Below are 27,693 nucleotides of genomic sequence, written 5' to 3'. Positions count from 1 at the left end.
ATCAAAACTTATTTCGTCAAATTTTATGTGTTTGAATCTCGAATTCCTAAGAATCTTGGGAATCATTCGACTTGAGTACATTTAATTCAGTTTTATTAAATATATATTAAATAATAATGATTACAAATATTGACTTAACATATAGTTTTAATGACATTAGTTAAAATTTATGTAATTATGAAGTAAATGTTAAATTTGAATAACTCAAACTGTAGTCGACAGTAAATGTAATTATTGTTGTTGTTCAAATCACTACGTATTTAAAATAATAATATTTTTTTATAAATATTTTTATAATAAAAATAATACATTAATGTTATAATACGTTAGTGTTAAAATAATTACATATTAAAATATTATAATAAAAAAAGCATTAAAATAATTATAAATTAAACTTTTTAAAATTTAATATGTAATTCTTAAAAAATAATAATGTTGATCTCTGTATTTTTTTTACATAATTATTAAAAATTATTTTTATCAATTTTTAATATTTTTCTTAAATTGTTGTTAAGGTACATTATGTAAGCATAATTGGTTAAAACAAGTATTTACCTACTATTCCAATTAAACTAAAGCCACAACAAAAATTATTTAGATGACAAGGACAATAATGATAAAATTAATTTAGGTAGGATAATGAATTATTAATGATTAATGAATTAAAATATATTTAAATACCTATATGTTACAATTAGAAAAAATATTAGTACAGTATATTTATATTAATAAATATACTGTATGTGTGTATAATTATAGTACTTTAACATAAACTTTTACAGTGTCAGGTCCAACTTCATTTTCCGCTACACATTGGTATATACCTTCTTGTCGCTTGGTTATATTTCGTAAAACTAAATCCAATTTGCCCACAGATTGTCTTCTGAAAAACATTTTTAAACTCATTGAAATACTAGTTAACGTTTTTGCATTAGGCTGTTTTTTTTTTTTAATATTTAATATAGTTGAATCTATAGGCCAAAGAAAGTTTAAGTAACGGTTAATCCTGGGTTTCATTTCACTTCAGCCTCATACAGTCCACTGCTGGACATAAGCCTCTACAAGTTCGCGCCAAAAATGACGGGAACTCGTGTGTTTTGTCCATAGTCACCACGCTGGGCAGGCGGGTTGGTGACCGCAGGGCTGACTTTGTCGCACCGAAGACGCTGCTGCCCGTCTTTGGCCTGTGTATTTCAAATCCAGCAGTTATATGGCTATCCCGCCATCGGTCGGCTTTTTAAGTTCCAAGGTGGTAGTGGAACTGTTTTATCCCTTATTCGCCTCTTACAACACCCACCGAAAGAGAGGGAGTGGCTATATTCATACTGGTGTACACAGCAAGGTTTTCATTTAGTCAAGGGTTTCAATTATTTAGGAATAAATCGTTTGAACTACTGAACCGAATTCCAGGACGATAGAAAGGATAAGTAAAATTTGTGATTAATAAAATTATATTTATATATAACGATCACAATTTAGCCTGTAACATCCCTCTGCTTGGCTTAGGCCTCTTTCTCCATGTAGGAAAAGGATCAAAGCTTAATCTACTAGGTACGCTGCTCCACTACGGGTTAGCGGATGTATTTATCTATTCTACATATTATTTTTTTCTTTATAACCAATACTTTTACTTGCCTATCTATTAAATTGAAACAATGAGTCATTCATTTAAGATTTTAAAGAATTTGTTGGAGGTAAGCAGAAGGTATTTGTGTAGATGTCTGTCATATGTTGTCAATTCACTCAGCCAGTGTATGTATATTATGCCGTTTTTATCGAAAAAATATGCGCTCGTAGTGCCTACTACTGTTGATATTAGTTCGTTGACATGTGCTGATATCCTCATCTGGTCAGTCAGCCAGTCAGTCAGTCAGTCCTTTGGCACGCGAGGCACATATCAAATAAAAAAAATTATTGCCTCAATAGTAATATTGTGTATTATGTTTAAATTGCACTTCAAACACAGATTATACAGAGTGTTCTCGCATATAGGTAGCAATTTTCATTAATTATTTATGTAATTTAAAAAGCAAAGTACCTAGTAATAATAGAAGTTACCTTAACAGCACAGTGGTATCAAAATTACTGGCTATATACTGCCATTTCGTCGAAGGGACGGGATTTCCATAACTAACATTACATGTCAACACTACAGTTGTATTCCTTCGAACTGTTAGATTTTCCCACGGTAATGGTTCAATATATGGAGGTACTGAAAAATCAACATCAACAATATTTATTTAAACTTAAAACTTAAAAGTTCTGAGGTATCACCCATAAAAAATTCAGTCGAATCTCAATTCGAAAAAAAAAACTGAAATAGATAGAAATTTTGGTGCATCAAACGTACCTAACGACCTTGTTATAAAATCACTTTATATATAATCTTTTCCATGTAACTATTATTGTTAATAACATAAATGATGTGTATTGTAAACTTTCCAGATTTTTCCAAAATGCACGAAAAAAAATGCAGCGACATGTTAAGGTCGGCTTTTATCAGAGTATTTAATTTTAAAACGACAATTATGATTATGATTATTTTCAAACACACAAACACAGTCAACTCTTTGCTTACCTAGAACATTTAAAGTAACAGTCCGTATAGCGCGACCCATATCGTTTTGAGCAATACAATGATACATTCCAGAGTCGTTATAGCGAGCATAGAATCTAAAAAAAGTATTAAAAACGTATTAAAGAAATATATAATTAGAATACCATTTTTTGATAAAGAATCTAACTTTAAGTAGAAACAATTGGAAATAGTTTACCGATGAGTATTCCTGTCATCAATTTTATGGTGCTCATCTAAAGCTATTATAACATCATCTTGATACATGTCCCAAAGTACATTAGCTTTAGGTACAGCGTCCACGTCGCATGGAAGTTCTACGAAATCGCCTTCTCTTACAGTTTTAACCTCGTCATCATTTTTAATCTTCGGTGCATCTGAACAGGTCAATTAAATATTTAAACTTTACTAGTTATGCATACATAATTTTATCAAGTGTTAAAACGTACATTGTACTTTTACTGTGACTTCTTGTACATCCGTTCCCAGAATGTTAATGGCTTCACATAGATATATTCCAGCGTGATTCGTGACAGCGGATGCTATTTTTAAGGATGATCCGTTTACAAATACGCCTTCTGGAAAATCTTCAATGTCTCCATTGTAAGATTTATATTTCCAGGAAACTTCGGGTTTGGGTATTCCTTTTACTGATCTAAAATACGTTGTAAGAATATAAAAGTACATAAAAAGAATATATTCGTAATTATGTTCTTCAAGTAGATATATATACGACACTCGACACATTGTAGCAATCTTGTGTGACAGAATTTGATTAGATATAGAATAATATCTAAAGTTGTTCTGCATCTTACAAGGTTTGTACTAATATACAATTACTTGAAATTACCGTCAAATTATTGTAAAAATAGTTATAAAAATAGCTAACACTATACCAGTTGAGCATCTTCGGTGCGACAAAGCCAGCCCTACCTCACCAACCCGTCTACCCAGCGTGGTGACTTTGGGCAAAACACATGAGTTCACGCCATTTTTGGCGCAAACTTGTGGAGGCCTATGTCCAGCAGTAGACTGCGAATGGCTGAACTAATGAACTGATATCAGTTTACATAAATTTTACACTTTCAGACGAAAAATAATAATACAACTTACGTGCACCGCTGCTCAGTCCAATCCCCTGGTTTTAAAACAACTTCCAGATTCGGTACTTCGGCTTGTGGTGCTTCTGTATGAATACAGTTTACATTTTTAAATTTTATAAAACTAAAAACATCACAGCGTATGATAAAATTGTACTTAGGCGATGTCTATTCATGACACAAGTTGAGGTAAAACGAATATGGAAGAATGATAGAGGTGGATAGGACAGATAGGATGATAAGAGGATTCGTTTTTGTTCACTTGTCTGTCGATAAGAAAGTCGAATAAGTAAATGTAGATAGATTTTTTTGACAAAGATAGAGAGCAAGCGTACGGTCCGTCTGACGGAAAGCGGGTACCGTAGCTTATAGACGCTAGCAACAACAAGAGCATTACCAGCGCGTTAACGATCCCCAATCCTCGACCCTCCTCTGGAGCTCTCTATATATTATTCACCACAGAAACATCTAATGTGTACTTGATAGCGGTGTTATATAGCTGTAATCTTATTGCTATTCTAAATAATTGAATTGAAATCGTGACGTTCTGTGGATTCATCTATACAAATAAATAAAATTGGAGTGTCTGTTTGTAATATTAAAATATCCGCTTTTTACTAAGTGCATATGGATGTATACACGGTACAAATACCAAAATAACATTCTTTATAATTTTTTTCTGTCCTTCTATCTGTTTGTTCCGGCTAATCTTTGAAACTTGATTTTGACGGGACTTTCACTGGATATGACAGATAGCTGATAAAGTAAGGAGTAACTTAGGCTACTTTTGTTTTAGAAATTTATTTATTTTATCACGAACTGAACAATAACTTTTCGAATTCCTGCGACGTCAACTTCGGTAATTAATGTGATGAAATTATCATAAAGAATTGCAATTGACAAACAAATGAATGTTTGTAAACTGTTTTCTATTTAGGAATATTATAAAGATGAAACTTTCTACTAGGAAGTTGTAAATTCTACGTATTTATTAGGTATATTAAATAAGGAAATAATATATTTTATTTATTACGGGCACATGCAAAACATAATTAAATGTATCTATTAATAGTTCTCGTGAAGGAAAACGTCAATAGAAATTATCTCAAATTTCTACTACTATAAATTTACAGTAATTACTGTAATTGCCTATAAACATTGTGTTGGCTACTAGGCTTACTATGCGAAGACTTTTTCTTCTGAGAAAAGTTAAAACTTACGCCTTCAAGATAATTAATACATACTCGCTCAAAATATTCTTAAATATTTCACTTCTCTCATAAATAAATCACAAATCATCACACATCAATAGCAAATAAATCGAATATAATCACAGTTAAAATCAGATCCTTGAAGATCCTGCAGAGTAGTTTGTTATTTTAGCCACAAAAAATAACCACACTTAATTTTTTATCAACATCAGTTTTTTTTCTGAGTTATGAGAGAACATTCACCATAGATATACACCGCTCTATACTTAATTATGTACCAAAATACGAAATTTTGGTAATGTATAAGTTTTTTTATTTATGCGCGGTTATCTATCGTTGTTTATATATATAAATGAAATGTTTGGCTGTATGTCCTTTACAGAATCGTAAACTATGCGTTTGATCATGTCATGATCATCAGCAAAGTATTGTGCATGAGCCCACAAAGGTTTCTGAGTTGGTACGACCAAAAAAAAGCATAGCAACGCGCGCAGCGCTAGTTTTTTTTTTTAAATAAAATTGGCTTTGTCTTTATTATGAATGTATATAAACAAGCAACAATATACGTAATACATATTTTGTAAATGTTTATCTATCTGTATGTACTAATAATCCTGCGCTTATAAACAGAACAGTAACGATGTATATGTATAATTACAGTATGAAAAAAAAACTATTACCTAATCCTGATATGTATACCTTAGCCGCATACGTGCTTTTTTCTACAGTATTAGTTATGACACATTGATATTCTCCAGTATCATTTATTCCCATATATTTTATCAAAAGCATGTACTCATGTGGTACCAATTCAATATTTTCTGATTCTTCTATCGCGGTATCATTATGGAACCATTTTATTTCTGCATCAGGATATGCATTCACTTCACAATACAGCCTACCTTCATTCCCATATTCAACGGTCATATCTAAAAAAATATTTGATCTATAATAAATATTAATAGTGCCTCCGACACTTTATCCAATCGTTAGTTGCCATTAATAATAAATTGAAAGCGTAAATAAAAGTGTTACCTCTTTCAACTTTTCAGTGGAACGGAAATATCAAGGATAATACTTTTTCAAGTAAAGTAAAACAAAATACATTTATTGAGCTGAAACTATTTTAGATCTTATCTTATTACAACATACCAGTCGGATACTTTATGACTTCGAATATAAATGTTCTGTTGACATACAAATCCATTGACACTGCATCTTCCCCTTCTTCATTTGTACTTTTACACGTAATTGTTCCATTTCTTGTCGCGTTTGCGATAGTTGCGTAACTTATGTATTTAGTGGGTATTTCTAACAAAGCATTCTGAAAGTTTTAATAAAACTATCTCTATAAATGTATTAATAAAATAAATCAAATAGATGCTATGTTAAACACTAGCTAGCAACCCAGAAAATAAGACTTAAGCCCTGAAGTAATTCTTAAATTTTAAAACCTAATCGAAATTGCAGCAAACAAGAAATAGATTACTTTTATTGCTACAAAAGAAAAAATTAAGATAAACTTAAAAATTACCTATAAGTTCATCCATAGTTGATATATATACGAGTAAACACAATGGCAACGAGTAACAGTCAACAAAAACGAGAAATGCAAAATATGTACTCGTATATTGTGTTAAAAAAATATTTACCTGAGATGGCATTATTTCTTCCAAATCATTTTCCCACCATATACTTGGTTTTGGATAACCATTTACTTTGCAAGCTACTTTGTAACTAGTTCCAAAGTCTATTAAAGCTTCAGATTCAACTATTTCTATCTTAGGTTTCGACTTTCGTGGTATAACGTCTAGGATAAGATGCGCAGTAATTAGCATTTTTTGTTTTAGGGTTTTTTAAATTTCACTTTATCTGTATATCGTTTTTCTTTTATGTATTAAATATAAATGAGGCTGCAACTTTACCTGTTAATTGTTGAGGGTAAATAGACGCTGTAGTGCCCGTTATTTCTTGATAACTTGTTGTATCTCGACACGTTACCTGCATTGATTAGGTTTTAATAATTATAAAACTTAAAAACCAATATTTAGATCATAGAAGGATGAGAACTTAATCCACCACGCTGCTCCAATGCGTGTTGGCAGATAAGTTCCCTACTATGAGTAAAAATTGCTATCCACACTCACAAGGGCTGCACAAACACCCAGACCACGGCAAATACTGTATGGCCAATACACATGTTTGTCATGTGTGGGGAACGAACCCACAATCTCCAGCACAACAGGAACAAACTGGTGCTGTGACCGTTGCGCCAACGTGGCGCAAGCGGCAAAGGCTGAGCGTAAAAAAGGGGGAGGTTCGAAATTCGACTGTTTCTTTTTTTGCGTGTGTACCATCATCATCATCATCATCATCTTCTCTTACTGTGTGTACCGATTTCGATGATTCGTTTTTTTATTGAAATCTAGTGCTTGTCAGACCAATGAAATTAATTTGAATTTGAGCGAGATCTGACGAATACTTTTTGAGTTATATATAAATTGAAGTCGGTTTTTTTTAAGTTTGAGAACAAACTGTAAAAAATAATAATGTTTATGACAAATTTTGTTAAGGATAATGTCCAACAAGGTAAACAAGGTATAATTATGTAAAATTTGAAATTAAAATCTCTGACAATACTAAAAAATATTATTACCGTCATTTTTAAACTGTGTCCTGGCGTAATATATATATGTAGAACATAAAGACCTTTGCCTTTATCAATTGTATGATATTCCACTGGTATTTTTTCAAATTTATCACTAGTTTGTACATTAACAGCCATCAGTTCCGTAGTTGAGTCAACCGGAAGTGATATCATTACATAGTTCATTATACCTATAACAAACATTGTAACATACAAAACTGAGATTTCATTAATAATATTTTTAAAAATTTATATGCTTAAGAAGATGTTATGAAAAAAGTAGAAGGAAAAGCTATTACAGTGTCTATACTTTTGTTACGCTATTTACTATTCATCCATACATAGAAACTCGAGTTCACTAGATTAGATAAGTAAAATACAAAAGATAAATAACAAGCACATAAATAAAATATGAACTTAATATATACAATAATAAATTGTATATATATTATAAATAAATATAAACCTGGTATTGGCCTCGAAGTAGTTTCTTGAAGACTTTTTGGTTCTAGAGGAGAAAATCCGTATTGGAATTTAATTTCTTTTTTCCTATAAAATGTTACGGCTCCGGTCCCGTGGCAGCTGACATCGGTGGTAAAGTCACCTAGTTCCGTTACTTGAACTCGAATCACCTGAATAAATGCTTTCGTTAAATAATCTTCGCAATCATTTCAGCTCTAATGTATTATGCAGAGCTTTCATAGCGTAATATATGTATATTTGAATTGGCGACATACACGCTTTCTTAACTACCAAAGTCAGCTAAATTGTATAATTTGAATGGTTTTTTTTTTTTTGTTATGTGTTGTTGTCCGGACTAGGTTTGCATAGAAGAAAATAAAATAAAACGTATGGCGGTACGAAGATCACTGAGTCAACTAATATTTTTCATTTTTACAGTTATCTGCCTGAATAATGTGACGATAATTTTTAAAATCGAACCAAGTATTAGTTAGGTGGATTAAAAAAACAAAACAGATTAAACTGTTTTATGGGTTTAAATTTACAAAAATTTCTACGTTGGTCTAAGATCCGTCATAAAGAATATATACCCTCATGTGTTTAATGAAAATTATCAAGTACATATTCTTATTATATCCTTTAATTGTAAATTATAACCGTGTGTTACGTGCTTATTAGATATACGGTTTATGCTAAACTAACTGACTCTCTCAATTTTTATTTTATTTTATTAATTAATTAACGAAGTTTGGACTAGATTTCATTAGGCCTATCATATATATGTCAATTTATGTATTATGTTGCATATTTACTAGTATGTCTTGTCTTTGTCTTATATATTTATTACACGGTATCTTGTGTTATAAGATTTTTATTACGAAAACTGCACTTAATCACAAACAAATAGTAATACTTACAAGCATTGTTTGACTATCGACGATTTTTTCGATACGCGGGCTATCGCCAAAATAGTTACTAATTTGTATTGTAGGATGTTTTCCAGACACAACTATGATCAGATCCTTGGTATAAGTATCTATTGTCAACTGAAACATTTAAAGAATGTTGGTAAAATAATTACAATTAATTTTTTAAATTTGTAAAATTAAAAAAAATATTTTTTTCAATTAATTTTGTAAAAGAAAAATAAATTAAGGTATTTTTTTTTAAATAAATAGTGTAAATCAGGTTCAGTATATATTGAAGCCCATTAATTTATACGGCGTATTGACTGTTTTGTTTATACTCCAAGCTGGAATGCACTTTTTTATCTACTCAGTTAAAACTAATTGTACTAAATATTTATTATATATCTCTCTTTTCAGCCTAGGCATAGGATAGTCTTAAGTCTCTCCAAGTTCGCGTCAAACGTCCCAGTTTTTTGCATTCCTCATACAGTCTCCACTTTCAATCTTATGTAGATCGTCGTTCTAGCGGATAGGATAACGTCCCACAACACACGGTCTCCACTCCAGAACACACCTGCTCTAGCGGCCATAGTCTTGGGACAAAGGTGACCTGCCCTCTGCTACTTCAATCGAGCATTATACTTCGAGCTATCCTTTACAATTTTGTAACTGTTACATGTTTCGACATGCTATTATAAAAAAAATTAATAACTTACAGTATATTGTTTGTTTGTCGTAAATTCTTGATGTGTGTCAACATCACTCCAGTCAACTTTGGTCATTTCCTTAATGTATTTAAAAACCTGTACCATCAAAGTAAGTATGTTATTTGTTTAACGTTTTCAGTATATTAATAAAAATCGTTATGTGAAAGAATAACTTAATTTTTCAGTAAAGTAAATTTTTCGGCTCATTCTTTTAAAGACATTATTGTGCCTACAACTTTAGTACACGTTTGTTTAAAGCCTTTGCATTTAGCATTTTAGCATTTGTCTTTAGATTAAGACCCATCGAATAAAAAAAAATAACCTAACCTATCTAACTTCAAAATTTGACCGTATATCGGCATAATTTCTTTACAAAATTAATTCGACGGGTCTTAATCTAAAGACTAGCCGTAGGTACTTACATCTCGAAAATCTTTTAATTCTAAATTAAAAACTGCGCCACCACAGTTTCTAGCAACTTCGTTATAAATACGATCGTGTTCAAATTGATTTACTTCCACATCTTGACATTCACCACTTTTAAAAATTATAACCTGAAAGAAGTTAATTCGTCCAAAACATAGTAGTTATCTATACATATAAATAAGACTGAAGTGTCTGTCTGTGATTTCAAAATAGCTATGTTTTCTCAAGTACATAGAGCTGTTTACACGATACTAAAACACAAACAAAGGATTTTAAAATTATTGTATTACTTTTTATTCAGGAGGTACCACGAAATCGGGATTTATTCGGGAATAGCCGCGTTTACCGCGCGCGAGTACCTACCCCCCACCGTGCCTCGGAGAGCACGTTAAGCCGTCGGTCCCGGTTGTTATCATGTAAACCTGATAGCGATCGTTACTCATAGTAGGGAATATATCCGCCAACCCGCATTGTAGCAGCGTGGTGGATTAAGCTCTGATCCTTCTCCTACATGGGGAAAGAGGCCTTGCCCAGTAGTGGGATATTATAGGCTGTCAAAAATTTAAATAGAGTGATACTTTACCTTACTCTTTTGGATTTGACATAGCCGTTTTATATTATCCAGCTGGGTAATGGTTTTTGCTTCTGCGTCTGTAAGGACGTAGATATAGGATTTTGGCATGCTCACTTGGAGAGCTTTCTCAATTGCAGCTAAAGAGTTTTCCGGACAGGAAGTCTGCTCTCCACTCGATTCTACAAACTGCATTATGTCCACAAGTTCTTCAGGTTTTTGAAATTTAAGAGCAGGACCCACATCTAGAAAAATAAAATATATTCTTTAAGGTACCATACAGTACATTGCAGATTTTTTTATACGACAGGGATGGCAATCAAGCGTACGTCCCACCTGATGGTACGCGGTTACTTTTGGAAACCTGCAATACCACAAGCATTACACACACATTGGCGGCCTTACCTCTGACCCTCCCCAATAGCTTTAGCTTACTTTCTCACTTAAGGAATATAACAGCAGTGTTATTTAGCTGTGATCTTCTGTAAGATTGAGGTACTCCCCCAGGTGTGCTGATCCAGATTTAGAGCACAGTATTTTTTGCTGTGTTCTATTTCAATAGAGATAAATAAACGTAAATTTTAGCTAGGTATACCACAATATTTATATAAAATAATATAAATTACGTATATTACTAATAAACAGAAAAGAGTAATAATTGAAAAAAAAATGCAGTTTTTGTTAATGGCTTACCTTCGTGGCCGAAGGGTATTAATATATAATTCGTAAATGTAGAACTTCTTATTACGTTTACGATAGACGCTATATGTGTTTTAAAAGCATAAATTTCATATTCCATGGACTTCGTCGTGTCCATTACAATTGTAAAGCTTTTTTCACATGAAACATTTGAGCTTAATAAGAAAAAAAGCAAAAAATATTGTTTCAACATTATTTTTTATCAATGTTGATCTTACTTTGGTAAAAGACAATTCGCGACTAAAACGTGGAACAATTTCTAATTGCAATAAATGATAACTTTGTTAAGGCCAAGTTATAAACTTATAGCCGTTGTAGAAACGTAAGTTTGCCTTTTGCTTTATTTTACTCTCATTTTTTACAGTTTTACCTTATAGACTTTTTTTTCACTGATTATTATATATTTTCTAGCTCCTTGGATTTTAAAATATGAAGTTTATGTTTAAAAATTATATTCATTTAGGAGAAAATAAACAGAATTAGGTTCCAGTTTATTGTTTTGTGAGTATGCACTCGGTCCATAATTAATTTACTATTGCTGTGAAAGTTACGATAATACGATTGTGTTCAAATACGAACTGTTCAGAACAGAACAGTTAAAAAAGTTTTTACATCTTCATACAGCTTACCATATGTGTTATACAGAATATTATATTAAAAAAGTAATCTATGATTCTGTAAATTATTTATTTCATAGACTATTCTCATAAAATTCTCATGTCACAATGTTAGTAACAATACTCCTTCGAAATGGTTTGACCGATTTTTATGAAATTTTGTGTGCATATCGGGTAGGTCTGAGAATAGACCAATATCTATTTTTCATATCCCAAAGTTATAAGAGGGGGGGGGGTTAAGGGGGCTTAATACCATATATGGTAAAACAACTAACGACTTTATATTTTTGTTAATGTAACTATCTTGATAGAATTCAGAGGTAAGGTACAGCAGGAAATCCAACCCCGCACAAAGCAAACCCTGCGGTCACCAACCCGCCTGCCCAGCGTGGTGACTCACATGAGTTCACGTTATTTTCGGCGTACACTTGTGGAGGCCTATGTCCAGCAGTGGACTGTATAAGCTGTAATGATACAGCAGGAAATATCTTGCTCAACATTTTGAGCAACCAATGAGAGAGCAACCTCACAGGATACCACAGCTAAATAATACTGCTATCAAATGTTGTTGTGCTCACGGTGTTGCAGGCATAGTTTACGGTATCCGCTTAATTTCAGGTGGATGTAATTATTCTATTGATAGCTTAAATTAATATTTGCTATCTAAAATAACGTTACCAACTAACAATAACAGCAGCACATTTAAATTATAATTCATCGTATGAAAATCTAAATTATATCCTCAAAAGATTTTTTTTTAAAGAATGTTTTTATTTTTATTGTAAATATATCTACCTCTTAATGCAACTTAGTAAGCATATAATAAAATTATTTGATAACATTACGGCCTAGCTTGTTGCCTATATCACATATAATGTTACACTATTTAATCAGACATCACAACATGCACACATAATTATTAATGTAGAATATTGATCTTTAATACAACAAAAATAGAGGTATTAATTGAAAAAATGCTAAAAGCGTATTTGTCCTTTATATTTGAACTTTATTTTCCTCGTGTAGAAAAGGTTAACTGGAATTACCTACTTTGTTAACTCAATTATATAAATTGTAATGTTTCGCAGGAAAACTAAATTTAGAAACACACATGTTACATGAGATAACAATAATGCCCTTTAATATATATATTTTTTTTGTTAATATTTAATTTTATTATTTCTTACATGAAACGGATTTATTAAAACTTGTGTTTCCTTTATGATTTATGTACCTAATTTATTCGTTGTACAATAATATTAAGAAATATACATTTAATACAAAGTTATGGGATATTATTACTTTTTTATTGAACTTCCTTAAAGAAGAAAAAAAAAAACCACCTTAATTACATCAACCAGTAATATACAGGGTGTGGCGTAAATAGTGGTCCACCGTTAAGGATTCGATAAACCAGGTAATTTACTATAACATATTACAATTTTATCCATTTTTACCCAAAGGTTCCGGAAATATTTTTATTTTTTATTTTTTTACGATATTTGTACCCTTTGTTACAAATTTGGTTGTAGTTTTAACAAATACCATTATTTTTTCATTTTGATTACTGGTAATTACTGCTGAACACTGGAGCTATCGTTAAATAACATGTTTTTAATGTAAATTTAAGGCTTTTGAAGAAAAAAAATGATTTTACTCTACTTTAAACCCAAATTTTTAACATATCATGCTAATTCAAGAGCGATTTTTGTAAAAAAAATGTACTAAGCTGTCAGTGCCCATTCATTTAAAAATATGCCTACTAAATACCGATTTCAAAATGGTATCACAATAGCAGATCCTTTTGTTTAACAGAAAGATGTCCAATTTTAATTGAAGAAAGGAAGATTTTCATTAAAATACATTTTAAAATTTAGTTGTGTTAATACTTATGATTTTTGTAAAAAAAGTAACTACACTGTCAGTGCCTATTCATTTTAAAATATTCCTACTAAACACAGATTTTAAAACGATTTGCCATCCCATTAATAAAAAAAATTATGGCAATTTTAATTGAAAAAACTTAAAATAAAAATAAAAAATTACTACTGTTACAGAGTGATCTTGGCCTAACTTGTAAATTAGAACAAGGCATTAAAAAATAATTGTGTTTGCTCGCAAACGAAAAAAAACCGACTTCAATTACATCGACGAGTAATACAACGTAGATCGACGACAAAATAGTCAAGTAACTATGCGTTATCAAAGATTACTCAAAAAGTATTTATCAGATCTCGATAAAATTTATATGTGACCACATGATAAACATTAGCTTTCGATTAAATTAAAAATTATCAAAATCGGTACACCCAGTAAAAAGTTATTGCGGATTTTCGAGAGTGTCCCTCGATTTCTCTGGGATCCCATCATCAGTTCCTGGTTTTCTTATCATGGTATCAAACTAGGGATATCTCCTTTCCAACAAAAAAATAATTATCAAAATCGGTACATCCAGTAGAAAGTTATGCGGTATAATACACCGTAGGTCGATGAAAAAAGCGTCAAGTAAAAACGCATTATTACATATAGCTCGAAAAGTAGTTGTTAGATATCAAATAAATTTAAATGGGACCAATTGGCACACACCACCTTTCGATTAAAAAAAAATTCTCGAAATCGGTCCACACGGTCAAAAGTTCTGATGTAACATACATAAAAAAAATACAGTCGAATTGAGAACCTCCTCCTTTTTTGAAAGTCGGTTAAAAATAAGTCATACAGTCATCGTTTATTATTATTCTTTGACATGATTACAAACACTGTATATTCGACGTTGCAGAGCATGTATAGCTGCGAATGGGGGGCATTTCGAGTATTTGGTGTAGTTTTTACAGTGTTTGTAATTATGTCAAAGAATAATAATAAATGATGACAGTATGACTTGTTTTTTTTTTTTAATACCTTGTTCTAATTTACAAGTTAGGCCAAGATCACTCTGTAACAGTAGTAATTTTTTATTTTTATTTTAAGTCTTTTTCAATTAAAATTGCCATAATTTTTTTTATTAATGGGATGGCAAATCGTTTTAAAATCTGTGTTTAGTAGGAATATTTTAAAATGAATAGGCACTGACAGTGTAGTTACTTTTTTTACAAAAATCATAAGTATTAACACAACTAAATTTTAAAATGTATTTTAATGAAAATCTTCCTTTCTTCAATTAAAATTGGATATCTTTCTGTTAAACAAAAGGATCTGCTATTGTGATACCATTTTGAAATCGGTATTTAGTAGACATATTTTTAAATGAATGGGCACTGACAGCTTAGTACATTTTTTTTACAAAAATCGCTCTTGAATTAGCATGATATGTTAAAAATTTGGGTTTAAAGTAGAGTAAAACCAATTTTTTTCTTCAAAAGCCTTAAATTTACATTAAAAACATGTTATTTAACGATAGCTCCAGTGTTCAGCAGTAATTACCAGTAATCAAAATGAAAAAATAATGGTATTTGTTAAAACTACAACCAAATTTGTAACAAAGGGTACAAATATCGTAAAAAAATAAAAAATAAAAATATTTCCGGAACCTTTGGGTAAAAATGGATAAAATTGTAATATGTTATAGTAAATTACCTGGTTTATTGAATCCTTAACGGTGGACCACTATTTACGCCACACCCTGTATATAACGTTAGTAGACGAACAAATAAGTCAAGTAAATACGCGTTATGAAATATAATTTAAGAAGTACTTGCCAGATTTCGATTAAATAAAAATAGGACACGTGACAAGCACCACCTTTCTATTGAAAAAAAGTCATCGAAATTAGTTCATCCAATAAAAAGTTCTGAGTTGTTACCTTATAATTAATAAATACAGTCGAAATAAGAAACTCCTCCTTTCTTGAAGTCAGTTAATAAATATTTCTTGCGTCTGATAGGGAAAGGGGGTTGCAATCGTACTAAGAGTCTGACAATGGATGACTTGATTTCTTATAGTATATATAAACTAGCTGTCCGCGACGTCGTCTGCGTGGAAATTAACAAAAAAAGTTATTGTTCAATTCGCAAAGTTATAAAATAAATAAATTTCTATAATAAAAGTAGCCTAAGTTACTCTTTACTATATCGGCTATCTACCACTGAAAGTCCCGTCAAAATCGAGTCAGCCGTTTCAGAGATTAGCCGGAACAAACAGACAGACAGACAAAAATTAAAAAAAAAACCCTGTACACATCCATATGTATTTAGTAAAAAGCGGTTATTTTATTATTAAAAACAGGCACTCAAATTTTATTTATTTGTATAAATGAAATTAGATAAGGTAGAATTATATACGTTTGTTAATTGATATCTTTCAAAGCACCGTAATACAAACTTTATATAGGTAAATTACTTTTATCTCTATAACGGACATATAAACTTTAAGGTTTTCCAAAATAATGAAATTAGGATCGTTTCGACGGGATTTTTCTCAAATCTTATTCGATTGCCGATTGATGACAAATTTCTGATTGTAAGTAGCTTGATAGTCAAAGTATTCTTCTATCTATTTACAAGCCCCCTCAAGACAGGCCTTTTCATTTAATCTCTTAATTTTGTCTTTATCTATAACTTTTATTTTAATGTATATTTTAACAACATACCGTAATCGGCGCTTGATCATTGACAAAATTTAGTCGACCGTCGTTGTATTATAATCAGTTTTTACTATACATCACAAATTTTTACAGGATTGACTAATTTAGACGATTCTTTTTAACCGAAGTCTGGTGCTTATACATGGTCCCATTTAAATTTAATTGAGATTTAACGAATACTTTTTGAGTTATTTCTAATAATGCTTATTTAATTGACAATTTTTTCGTTTACCTGCGTTGTATTACTTGTCGATGTAATTGAGTCGGTTTTTTTTCGTTTGCTAGCAAAAACAATTAGTTGTGAGACGATTTCCTTGTTTCTTACACCATTTCAGATATTTTAACTGTCAGAGAGGTATAGGTATACAAGAGGACGCGAGTTAAAAAGGGAGTTCCGTCTACTGAGACCTTTCAGATCAAACAGACTTCATTTACTCAGTGCTTGCTTTTTGGATTTATCAGAAAATTTAATTTTATATAATTGTGCCTCAATTATAATGAATGATTAAAATTTTTAATGTGACTAATAAGGATCAACAATAATATAACTTAAGCTTTCAGGTTTAGGTAGATAGTATTAACTGGTATCTAGTGCCATTGCATTATTTACATTTTCTGTATCTAAGGCAAATTAACTGAAATTAAATCGTAAATTTCTCCATTTTCACTGATTGAAAAATTTATTGTTCAGCCTAACTTGTTGAATAAAAGCGCATCATACTTTTTTTTTGTTTTTATACTACAACAACGTCTACTAGTAGTTTGGTTGAAAGTAACCTACATGTATTAGCAACCCTTTTAGAGTGTCATTTATATTTATGAGTACGTGTGGCATGTAAGCGCTTAAATACCGGAGATCACTAGCCTCCTCACGCTCCTAATGGTTATTTCTATTTATACTAATATTTAGTCTCCCCGGCGTGCCTCAGCGAGCACGTTAAGCTGTCGGTCCCGGTTGTTATCATAGACACCTGATAGTGATTGTTACTCGTACTAGGAAGTATATCCGCCAGGCGGCATAGGGCAGCATACTTTATTATGCACCCTTCTTCGACATAAAAAGCCCAGCAGTGGGAGATTCTACATGCTGATTCAACCAATTACTCAAATATATATATATATATATATATATATATATATATATATATATATATATATATATATATATATATATATATATATATTTAACTTTCACACAAAGGAGTCTGTTCTTGAACTTAATGCCAGATAAAGATACACACATACACACACATACCACTTACGGGCTGGTAAAACGGATATCTAATAAAGTTTCGATTTAAAATTAACTAACTTATGATTTTTTTTAATATATATAACCGTATATATTCAAGTATACGTATAAAATACTTTTAATTTTCTCTTTTCATTTCTTTTAAACTTTTAATATGACGAAACGTCATCGCAGCGGTCACATCACTGGCTTATGACAGTTGCGCTGGGGTTGCGGATTTGATTCTCGCACATGGTACACATTTGTACTGGTCATTTTATCGTTTTATTTAGAATCAAAAAGTTTATACACTGTAAAAAATAGAAATCTATAATATAAAAATGAGTCGCTGAATGTGTTGCTAAGCGCTAAACTCGAGAACGGTTGGACCGATTTCGCTGATTCTTTTTTTTAAATATTCCTTGAAGTACGAGGATGGTTCTTACGGAGAGAAAAATTCAAAAAAAAAAATTAAATTTCCTGAAAAAGTCTAAAAACAACACTTTTCTATACTCCCATACAAAAGATTTGTGATAATACGTAAAAGTTAATTTGAACTTTAATACCATACGATAATGTTTGTGTTAGGCGATACGAAGTTCGCCGGGTCAGCTAGTATAATAATAAATTCAAACCTATAGTTCCCCGGATTAAAAACAAAATAATAATATTTTTTGTCGTTTTAATATCTGTTTGACAATAACCGAGACCGAGAGCGAAACGAGCGCTCCTAGGCACGGTGGGGAGACCTGAAAGGACAGACACCCAAACCGAAAAGAAATATTTGCATTAATAGAAATATCCATCCTGAGCGGAAATCGAATCCTCAAATTGTCGGTGTTTTAGGCGACTACTCGCATCACTACAGTCCGCTGTATGGTTGTTATCATAAATACCTGATAGCGCTCGTTACTCATAGTAGGAAACATATCCGCCAACCCGCAGTGGAGCAGCGTAGTGATTTAAGGTCCAACGCATCTCCTAAATTGAGAAAGAGGCCTATGCCCAACAGTGGGATGTTACAAGCTGAATGCGAATGCATATCTATATACTCACACACACAGTAGACTGTTCCTACGGTAAGCAACTTGATGTTTATGTTATGTGTAACATCCGGCTAATATAGTCACATATTTTTTGTTTTCCATATAAACAATACTTAGGTATATAAAAATAAATACATATATCAAATCCAGATGGCTCTACAAACTGCATCTGCGCCATGGCATTTGTGGGCTACGAGAAAGCTTTCAACTCTTTTTAGACCTAGACTTTTCTGGATTCTCTGTATAGTTGTCATATCGACTAGCGTTATATCGAACTGTATTGAGATGTATGTACGCAAGAAGGCTTCTTCGCAATGGTCTTTGAAAAACTTTCAACCCCTATTCTGCTCTATAAGAGTTGCTATATCTGTAGTATTAAAGCATCTAAGGTCTCTGAGTATAAGTTTCCGTATCCTTTTGGAAAGAGAACTCAGAAGGTCAGACATTCTTTTACAGAATCTTTTGCATTTCTTACACTTATTGGTGGCTGCTTGTTCATTAATCGCGTATACAGGGACTTCGCTACAAACGCTTTCTTGTTGCGATCGTAATCGCATCATGATCTATGGAAACGGTTTCAACTTCAAGAGAGATTAATGCTTAGAGCTACTCACTCAAAACTCACTTACGTTCTATGAAGAGGCTCCGAAGGTATTATACATCTCTCTTTGTCCTTAGTTGTTCTTTGCACCATCCTAGATAGAGGAAGGAGTAGCCTAGATTCTCTGCCCATGATTAATCTGCCCATGGCCACATCTAAAATTACTGTTGTTTATATTATTGTACTTTATTCTTCAGTAGTACACGGCTTTAAAAGCTATGTAGTAGACATTAAAACCTAAAGCTAAACTATAAATATTGTCATAGACAAACTATATTATTTGTCTTAATTTACGAGTTAATCTGAAACAATTTTTTCCTTATGGTTATCTACGCCAGCTTTATATTTAGGATTAGGATAAACAGGAAACTATTTAATAACTCAATTAAGATTGTACTTTGTATTATATTTGTAATTGTATTCCATTAAATCCATGAGATTTACTAAATATTTGTTGTTTTATAATAAAGTAATGAGCATATTGGTAAAAAAATCATTTGGTAGATTAAAAAAATCTATAGATCGAAACGGAAGAATAGAACGCGCGCGAAATGAAAACGAAAATAGCAGTTGCTAATTGATTTGACGAAATTAATGTAATTTTTATCTCGAAATGAATAAAAATTGCGTCGCTCATTTAATGTGCTTGCTCTACTCTGACATTGTTGACCCTTGTAGTACGCGATTAATTATCATTACAATAAAAGTTAGTGACCGAGATTGACCAACATTATGTTGGTTTGGATTTTGTACAGTTTTATTGTCTTTAAAATATTTTGTACTGTGAACGGACATACATTTAAAAGTAGTTTAGCATTTGTGATCGATCGTACTAATTCTATGCAATATGTTATAGACAATGTGATTAATGAAACTGATATGATATTTGAAGCTGTGCTTAAATCAAACTCTAGTGTTATTGATGATTTTGTTTTAGTCGCTTTCGACGATCCCAGTGAGTGGTGAATTTTTTACTATACTCATACAAACCAACAGTAACATAAATTTTACAAAAAATAAAAACATATTTTATTTTTTGTGAATGCCAACAGTATAAGATATGTATGATACAGGATACTAATAAAGATAAAAATTATAATTAGAAAGTAATAATGAAAAATTTAATATTATTAACGTGCTGCTAGTAAAATGTGAAACTACGAAACAATAGTTTTAGTTACTTAAATATAATATACTGGTTGATGTATGTCATATATGATATTTTTTAGTCAGCTACGATTTCACTACTTTCCATTTACTTAGAGGATATTAACTTTCCCCTAAAATATTACACAGATATCACACAGAAACCATAGAATTAATGAATATGGCATAAAAATACGGCAATTTTTTTAAAATTACTTTTACCTTTCACAGTCCACTACTGGACATAGGCCTCCACAAGTTCATGTGTTTTGCCCATAGTCACCACGCTGGGCAGGCGGGGTGGTGACCGCAGGGCTGGCTTTGTCGCACCGAAGACGCTGCTGCCCGTCTTCGGCCTGTGTATTTCAAAGCCAGCAGTTGGATGGTTATCCCGCCATCGGTCGGCTTTTTAAGTTCCAAGGTAGCAGTGGAAATGTGTTATCCCTTAGCTGCCTTTTACGACACCCACGGGAAGAGAGGGGTGGCTATATTCTTTGATGCCGTAACCACACAGCATTACCTATCTGCTGATTTTTTTACTATATACTATTCTTAAGTATTATACTTATATACTGATTCTTTTCTCTTCTACTATGTGCCCTTTAATTAACACAATAATAAATTTTGAATTAACAGAGAGCGTATTATTGAAGTGAAGATATTTTGAATTGTTGTGATCTGAAACTCAGTGAAACGAAAACGTGTCACGATAAAGTAACAAACACATAAATGTATCTTAGGAGAGAACAAGATAGAATAAATTTAGTATTTTATATTCTCGGCGAAATAAATCTCTCGTAGGCTACTTTTCAGAAGTGTCACTTTTGCTTTGTGTGAATTGCATACACACGCTTATTTTAATATTGTAATTTCCTTTCTAGAAGTAGAACTACTGACTAAAACAACTGATAGAAATAATTTTAAAAAGGCTTTACACTCGATAAAAATGCAAAATGGTGGTAACTGTCCCGAATACTCAATGTCAGGAATCGAAGTAGGACTTAACTTTAGTAAGCCTAATTCTTTTCTTTACGTCTTCACTAACGCTTTTGCCCAAGATTACACAAAAATAGACGCCGTAAGAAGTCTTAGTCAAGAGAAAGGAATACAAGTAAGTGCGTTTTGATTTTTTATTATCATTTATTTTCATAATTTTTTGGTTTTTTTATTATTATGGTCGAATTTCGACATTACAATCATTTCTATTCTTTTAAATCAATTCAGTACTCAAGGAATTTATGTAATCATAAACTATTTAATTTCGTTGATTTTTCTATTTCCTTACCCACAATTAGGTAAAGGCTATGGCAATTAATATATTAATTGAAGTATTGAAGATGCTATACCAATTTCTCGACCCGATCATTTATGGTTTATTAAAATGTATATGCTATAATTTTAGCATTTCTTTCATTACAGGTTAATTTTCTTTTAACGGGAGCGTGCAAAACGTATGACCCAATACAATATGATGTATACGAAGACATAACAAAAGCAACATCGGGACAGATATTTCATTCAGATAAAGAAGACGTCAACAAGGTAAAATGAGTAATTATGACTATAGGCAATGGGGATGTAACAGTTGAAGTACACCTCAACGAGTTTTAGACTATTTATTTTGTTGCAGATAATTAATTATATCGTAGAATCAATTAAGTACAAGCGGACAATACTTAAACGAACCGATACTAAAGAAGGAGAAAATAAAATTCAAGTGAGTATTATGTTGTTGACCATGATGGTCATTCATAGGAAATAAAATTATTTAAATATCGAGTGTTTTTCGATTAAATAATGAAACGGTATTTATTATTCATAACTGTTTTTTAGTTTTCAGTTGATAGTAAAATACGCAACGTACTTATTGCTGTATCTTCAAAATATGGAGTATATTACACAGTAACTGATCTGGTCGGTAATGTTATTGAAACAGAACTTATAGTACAAACGTCTAAATGTGCTGTAAGTACAACATTCTCTTATAATACTCTCGACTCTTTAATCACCGAAAAAAAATTGAAATGATTCAAAAAATTGTATAAGTGAATAATTGCAGGTTGGCAAAGTCATATTAAAACCCGGAATCTACACTGTTCTTATAAATGATACTAAAACCAGTTCAGTAGTTATATCCGGCGAGACTACAGTCTGCTTTCAATATGGTTTCTCAACCACAAAACCTGCAACTTTAAACGAGACATCAACTAAGCCTATTGACAGTACAGGTTCAGAAAACATTTAATTTAATTTAATTTTAAAATATAGTTTAAAGATTAACGTGATTAAGTTTATACTACTTAAACGTAATATTCGCTTATAATTTTAGGGAATCAATACTTATCGATTGAATTAGATAATATGGAAAGAGACGTTCAATTAGAAACTGTAGATTTAACTGATGTAGATGACAATATCATCCAAGTCCTTACTTTGACACTGGTGAACGAAGAACAACAATTTTATGTAACAGAATCGTTTAAGCCTCCATCTGGCATGTTTAAAATAGCGGTAAAAATATTTTTTCATACTGATAAATGTAACACTATTATGCATATATCTTTAATGGTATTGTATTTACAGATAAATGGTTTAACGAAAACTAAAGAAAAAATAAGAAGAGTATCAACAAGTACCACGCAATATCAGAATCCTAAGATTGGTAAATTTGAGGATATCATTTTCACGTGATATAAATTTCATAGCTTAATTTGAAAACATTGTCGCTTCAGCCTGTAATATCCCACTAATGCGCACAGGCCTCTTTCCCAACATTTCCCTTTGAAAACATTAGTATCATATAAAAAAACTATCATTAATAGGTACCTATAGTAATTATGTTTGCTCGCAAACGAAAAAAAAATCCATTTCAATGACATCGATATGCAATAGAACGTAGGTAGACGAAAAAATAGTCAAGTAAATACGCATTATTAGAAATAACTCAAAAAGTTCTCGTCAGATCTCAATTAAATTTAAATGGCACAATGTAGCATGCAGCATCTTTCGATTGAAATAAAAATCATCGAAATCGGTCCACCTTGTCAAAAGTTCTAAAGTAACATACACAAAAAATACAGTCCAAATAGAAACCTCCTCCTTTTTTGAAGTCAGTTCAAAAGACAAAACTTATCTGTTTACAATAAATAGCTGTTCTTATTTTTATAATATTTTTAAACATATATTATATTGGGCATATCTTACCTCCTTGCAATGACAGAACCGGTACCGCCTTGTACGCCGCCAACGGTCACATTAACGCCAGAATCACCAGTGTACGTAGAACCTGATGGTTTGTTAACGTTGAAGTGCCTAGTTCACGGCTATCCCGAACCAGATGTAAAGTGGGCGGATGAGTCTGGCAAAATTTTGACACCACAGGTAATTTTTTATCCTGTTCACTGATTTCCTTACAGAGTGATAATATGCACTTTTTATAAAATTTATTCAAATTCCCTACTATTATTTTTTTTTATGTCACTAGGTCGGCAAACAAGCGTACGGCTCACCTGATGGTAAGCGATTACCTTAGCTTATAGACGCCTGCAACACCAGAGGCATCACAAGCGCGTTGCCGACCCAATCCCCAACCCCCCCAGGAGCTCTGGTCACCTTACTCACCAACAGGAACACAATACTGCTTGAAAACAGTATTATTTTGCTGTGATCTTCTGTAAGGTCGAGGTACTCCCATCTATCCCAGTCGGGCTGCTCCATATTTTGAGCAGAAAATTCCTCCTGTGCCCTACCTCAGTTATACTCATATACTAAAACAAAATGTGGTCTAAGGCAGTAGCTAGAGTTTCGGACTGAGGGTACTGCAAGGATTTTTATAACACTTGATTTATTAAGAAACACTCTATTTCTTGAACTAATATTTTATCGCGGGGTTTTATAATATAATGTTCTAATTCTTTAATGATAAGCCGTTACATATACTAATAGCTTATTGGGTACACATGTAATCATAGTTTACAAGGCTATCTTAATTTGACACTGTGACACAAACAGCACGTGCTTGGCGGGTCAATGAAGTCACTACCTTACAATATTACGTCAGATTATATCACGGTTGCAATAAACTATTTAAAGATATGTATCTTATTTATGTACTTTTATCTTGATAAAAGTTAATTAATATTCGTAATAATTGTGTTATCTGGCAAAGAAAAAAACCGACTTCAATTACATCGATAAGTAATACAACGTAGGTAGACGAAAAAATAGTCAAGTAAATACGCATTATCAAAGATTACAGAAAGAAAAATCTCGATAAAATTTAAATGTGACCACATGATAAACATCGGCTTTCGATTAAATTAAAAATCATCAAAATCGGTACACCCAGTAAAAAGTTATGCGGATTTTCAAGGGTTTTCCTCGATTTCTCTGGGATTTCACCATCAGATCCTGGTTTCCTTACCATGGTACTACACCTGGGATATCTCCTTTCCAACAATAAAAGAATTATCAAAATCGGTTTAGAAACGACGAAGTTATCCCCGAACATACATAAAAAAGTATATATATACAGTCGAATTGAGTAACCTCCTCCTTTTTTGAAGTTGATTAAAAATCAAGGTACTGTTCGTACTTTTAATTGTAACAGCATTTGCAATAAATATTGATTGTATGTAGCCAATGTATACCGTACACCTACGAAGACTTTACACTAGCGTCCTTGAAATAAAAAAACCAAGCAAGAATATGACCGTAAGCTGTACAGCGATAAACGAAAAAGGTGACAAGGATAGTAAATCCATTGACGTCAAAATAAAAAATAAAATATATTTGAATGTCCTCGAATATCCGAAAGGTTTGTAAACGATATTGTATTACTGTTTTTGAAATTTACAAAAAGCTATTTTTAATTTTTATTTTGCTATTTATATTATTTCCATAAAAACTAACGACTGATCTAATATTACAATATTTTTATTTTCAGACAAAAATGTAGAATACAATGAAAATGCTGAATTTAAATGCAAAGTAGATTCCTGGCCAGCAGCAACAATTACTTGGCTTAGAAATAAGAAAATAATAAGCAGTGATGAAAATTTTATAATTTCGCCAGATAACTCAACATTAACGATTAAAGAAGTGAATACTCACCTCAAGGGAGAATACTCCGTAAATGTATCCAACACTTACGAGACTAAGGTTTTTTCATTTCAAGTTAAAATACCAAACTTAAGTTAGTATAAAGTGTTACATAATTTGTGTATGAATAACTGTTATTCTAAAATTTTTAGCCTTATAATTTTTTTCATTTACACATTTTATTCTTAATCTTAAGAAAATTTTATGTCAACAACTATATTGGTTACTTTTAAAATATAATTATTTAAATAAATGTATTAATTGTAAAATCAATCTACTTTAATCAATGTTTGTGTTATATCATTAACAGAAGCTCCTAAAATAGACAAAGAAAATTCAATTTATGCCAGGACTGTAGGAGACAATGTGAATATGACTTGCAGGTATTTTTTCTATTTAATGTTTACACTTATTTTAAAAAGTATAGTAGCAGTCCTACCAATATTCCTCCTAATATTATAACCCTACTAATATTAAAAATGCGAAAGTTTGTACGTATGGATGTTTGTTCCTCTTACACGCAAAAAGTACCGAATGGATTTAAATGAAAGTTTACAATCACTTTAGCCTATTGCAGTCCACTGCTGGACATAGGCTTCCACAAGTTCGCGTCAAAAATGTCGTGAACTCATGTATAGTCACCACGCTGGGCAAGCGGGTTGGTGACCGCAGGGCTGGCTTTGTCGCACCGAAGACGCTGCTGCCCGTCTTCGACCTGTGTATTTCAAAGCCAGCAGTTGGATGGTTATCCCGCCATCGGCTGGCTTTTTAAATTCCAAGGTGGTAGTGGAACTATGTTATCCCTTTGTCGTCTCTTACGACACCCACGGAAAGAGAGGGATATTCTTTACTGCCGTAACCACACAGCAGGACAATATTGAGGCTGAAGTTATGATGATGAGTGATGATTCAATATTATCGAAACGGCTACATAGAAAATTTTCATGTTAACACATAGATCTTCATTAAATAAACTTAATTACGTTAGTTTTAATTTTTATTAATATCTATTCTTGATTTTTTCTAGAGTTATACAAGGTAAGCCGAAGCCTAGTATGACATGGTCATTTAATAAGGATGGATCAGATGTTTATGAAGATTTAAAAAACGCGCAATATTTTTATTATATTAGTAAAATCAATCAAGATCATAGTGGGATCTTTAGATGTGAAGCTTCCAACGAAATTGATAAAGATTTTCATGAGATGCAGCTGGTAGTTAAGCGTATGTATTTTAATTTCGATTTTAATCTTTATGAAAAAAAAATCTTGTGATCTCCTTTTTCTTCTATTGAATATGTGATGCATACTTAAAACTATATAACGTTATAAAACTATGTATACCAGTTTGAATTGAATGTTTGATTGATAAAAATGTACGGAAAATTTATTTAATTTTTGTAGGGCCGCCATCTGTAAAAGTGGGTGATAAGAGTGTGCCTTTTAAGAAAGGCGAAACAGTAAGATTGGACTGTATTGTTGATGGCTCACCAAAACCATCAGTTCATTGGCGGTTTAACGGTGTCCAAATAGAAGTCTCTAGTCGATACAAAATATATAAAAACAATAGTTTGAGGTATTCAGACTTTAATTTTATTATTTAACATAGTTTTTTTAAGTACAATGTATATTAACCACAAAAAGCGTGTTTTTATTTTTTATTCGTCTTGTGTTTTATTTACAGCTTCATAGGTCGTATATCAGATAATGGAAACTATCATTGTGTGGCTATAAATAGCGAGGGAGAAACGGATGAAAAAATAAGAGTTATCATTTATCGTAAGGATGAACAATATGTTTTTAATAAATCTATATAGTGAATATGTATGTAAGATAATGTTGTACGTTGTGAGCGGACTTCCTTTTGATCGTAAATCGTGATATACTCCGTCTACCGACTTTTTACAAATATTACTAAATTGACTGTGTATTGGCTACTTCTGGAATAAACTTGTCACGTGTTATTATTCAGCTGATTGTCACTATAGCTACCGAATTTTTCCAAATTCTACGCATGACAAAACCTTGCTAAGTTATTCAACTGTATTCAGTAAGCAACGTTTTC

The 27,693-nt window shown here is 31.7% G+C and overlaps 2 protein-coding genes and 1 long non-coding RNA gene across 3 annotated transcripts; 2 read left to right on the top strand and 1 right to left on the bottom strand.

Annotated features, from left to right (window-relative positions):
• Positions 1-704: 704 nt before the first annotated feature.
• Positions 705-11,424, bottom strand: LOC123662723 (hemicentin-1-like). The gene is made up of 17 exons (XM_045597526.1): positions 11,301-11,424; positions 10,620-10,852; positions 10,033-10,188; positions 9,620-9,706; positions 8,913-9,041; positions 8,000-8,165; positions 7,543-7,724; positions 6,812-6,887; positions 6,539-6,696; positions 6,039-6,210; positions 5,567-5,815; positions 3,689-3,761; positions 3,025-3,230; positions 2,775-2,952; positions 2,579-2,673; positions 2,059-2,212; positions 705-883 (listed from the first exon to the last, which is right to left on the bottom strand). Exons 1-17 carry the CDS (start codon positions 11,422-11,424, stop codon positions 754-756), a joined length of 2,568 nt encoding a protein of 855 aa, XP_045453482.1. The 3' UTR covers positions 705-753.
• A 10,538-nt stretch (positions 11,425-21,962) lies between these two features.
• On the top strand, positions 21,963-22,239 carry LOC123662871. Its single transcript, XR_006744557.1, has 2 exons — positions 21,963-22,071; positions 22,160-22,239. It is a non-coding gene; the product is annotated as an uncharacterized LOC123662871 (long non-coding RNA).
• A 600-nt stretch (positions 22,240-22,839) lies between these two features.
• On the top strand, positions 22,840-27,445 carry LOC123662722 (hemicentin-1-like). Its single transcript, XM_045597525.1, has 9 exons — positions 22,840-23,040; positions 23,113-23,191; positions 23,750-23,910; positions 25,168-25,345; positions 25,475-25,723; positions 25,940-26,012; positions 26,657-26,853; positions 27,033-27,204; positions 27,313-27,445. Exons 1-9 carry the CDS (start codon positions 22,891-22,893, stop codon positions 27,443-27,445), a joined length of 1,392 nt encoding a protein of 463 aa, XP_045453481.1. The 5' UTR covers positions 22,840-22,890.
• Positions 27,446-27,693: the final 248 nt, after the last annotated feature.

Source organism: Melitaea cinxia, chromosome 19 (assembly GCF_905220565.1).
Source record: "Melitaea cinxia chromosome 19, ilMelCinx1.1, whole genome shotgun sequence".
NCBI lineage: Eukaryota > Metazoa > Arthropoda > Insecta > Lepidoptera > Nymphalidae > Melitaea > Melitaea cinxia.
This window is presented reverse-complemented; position numbering and strand designations above follow the sequence as displayed.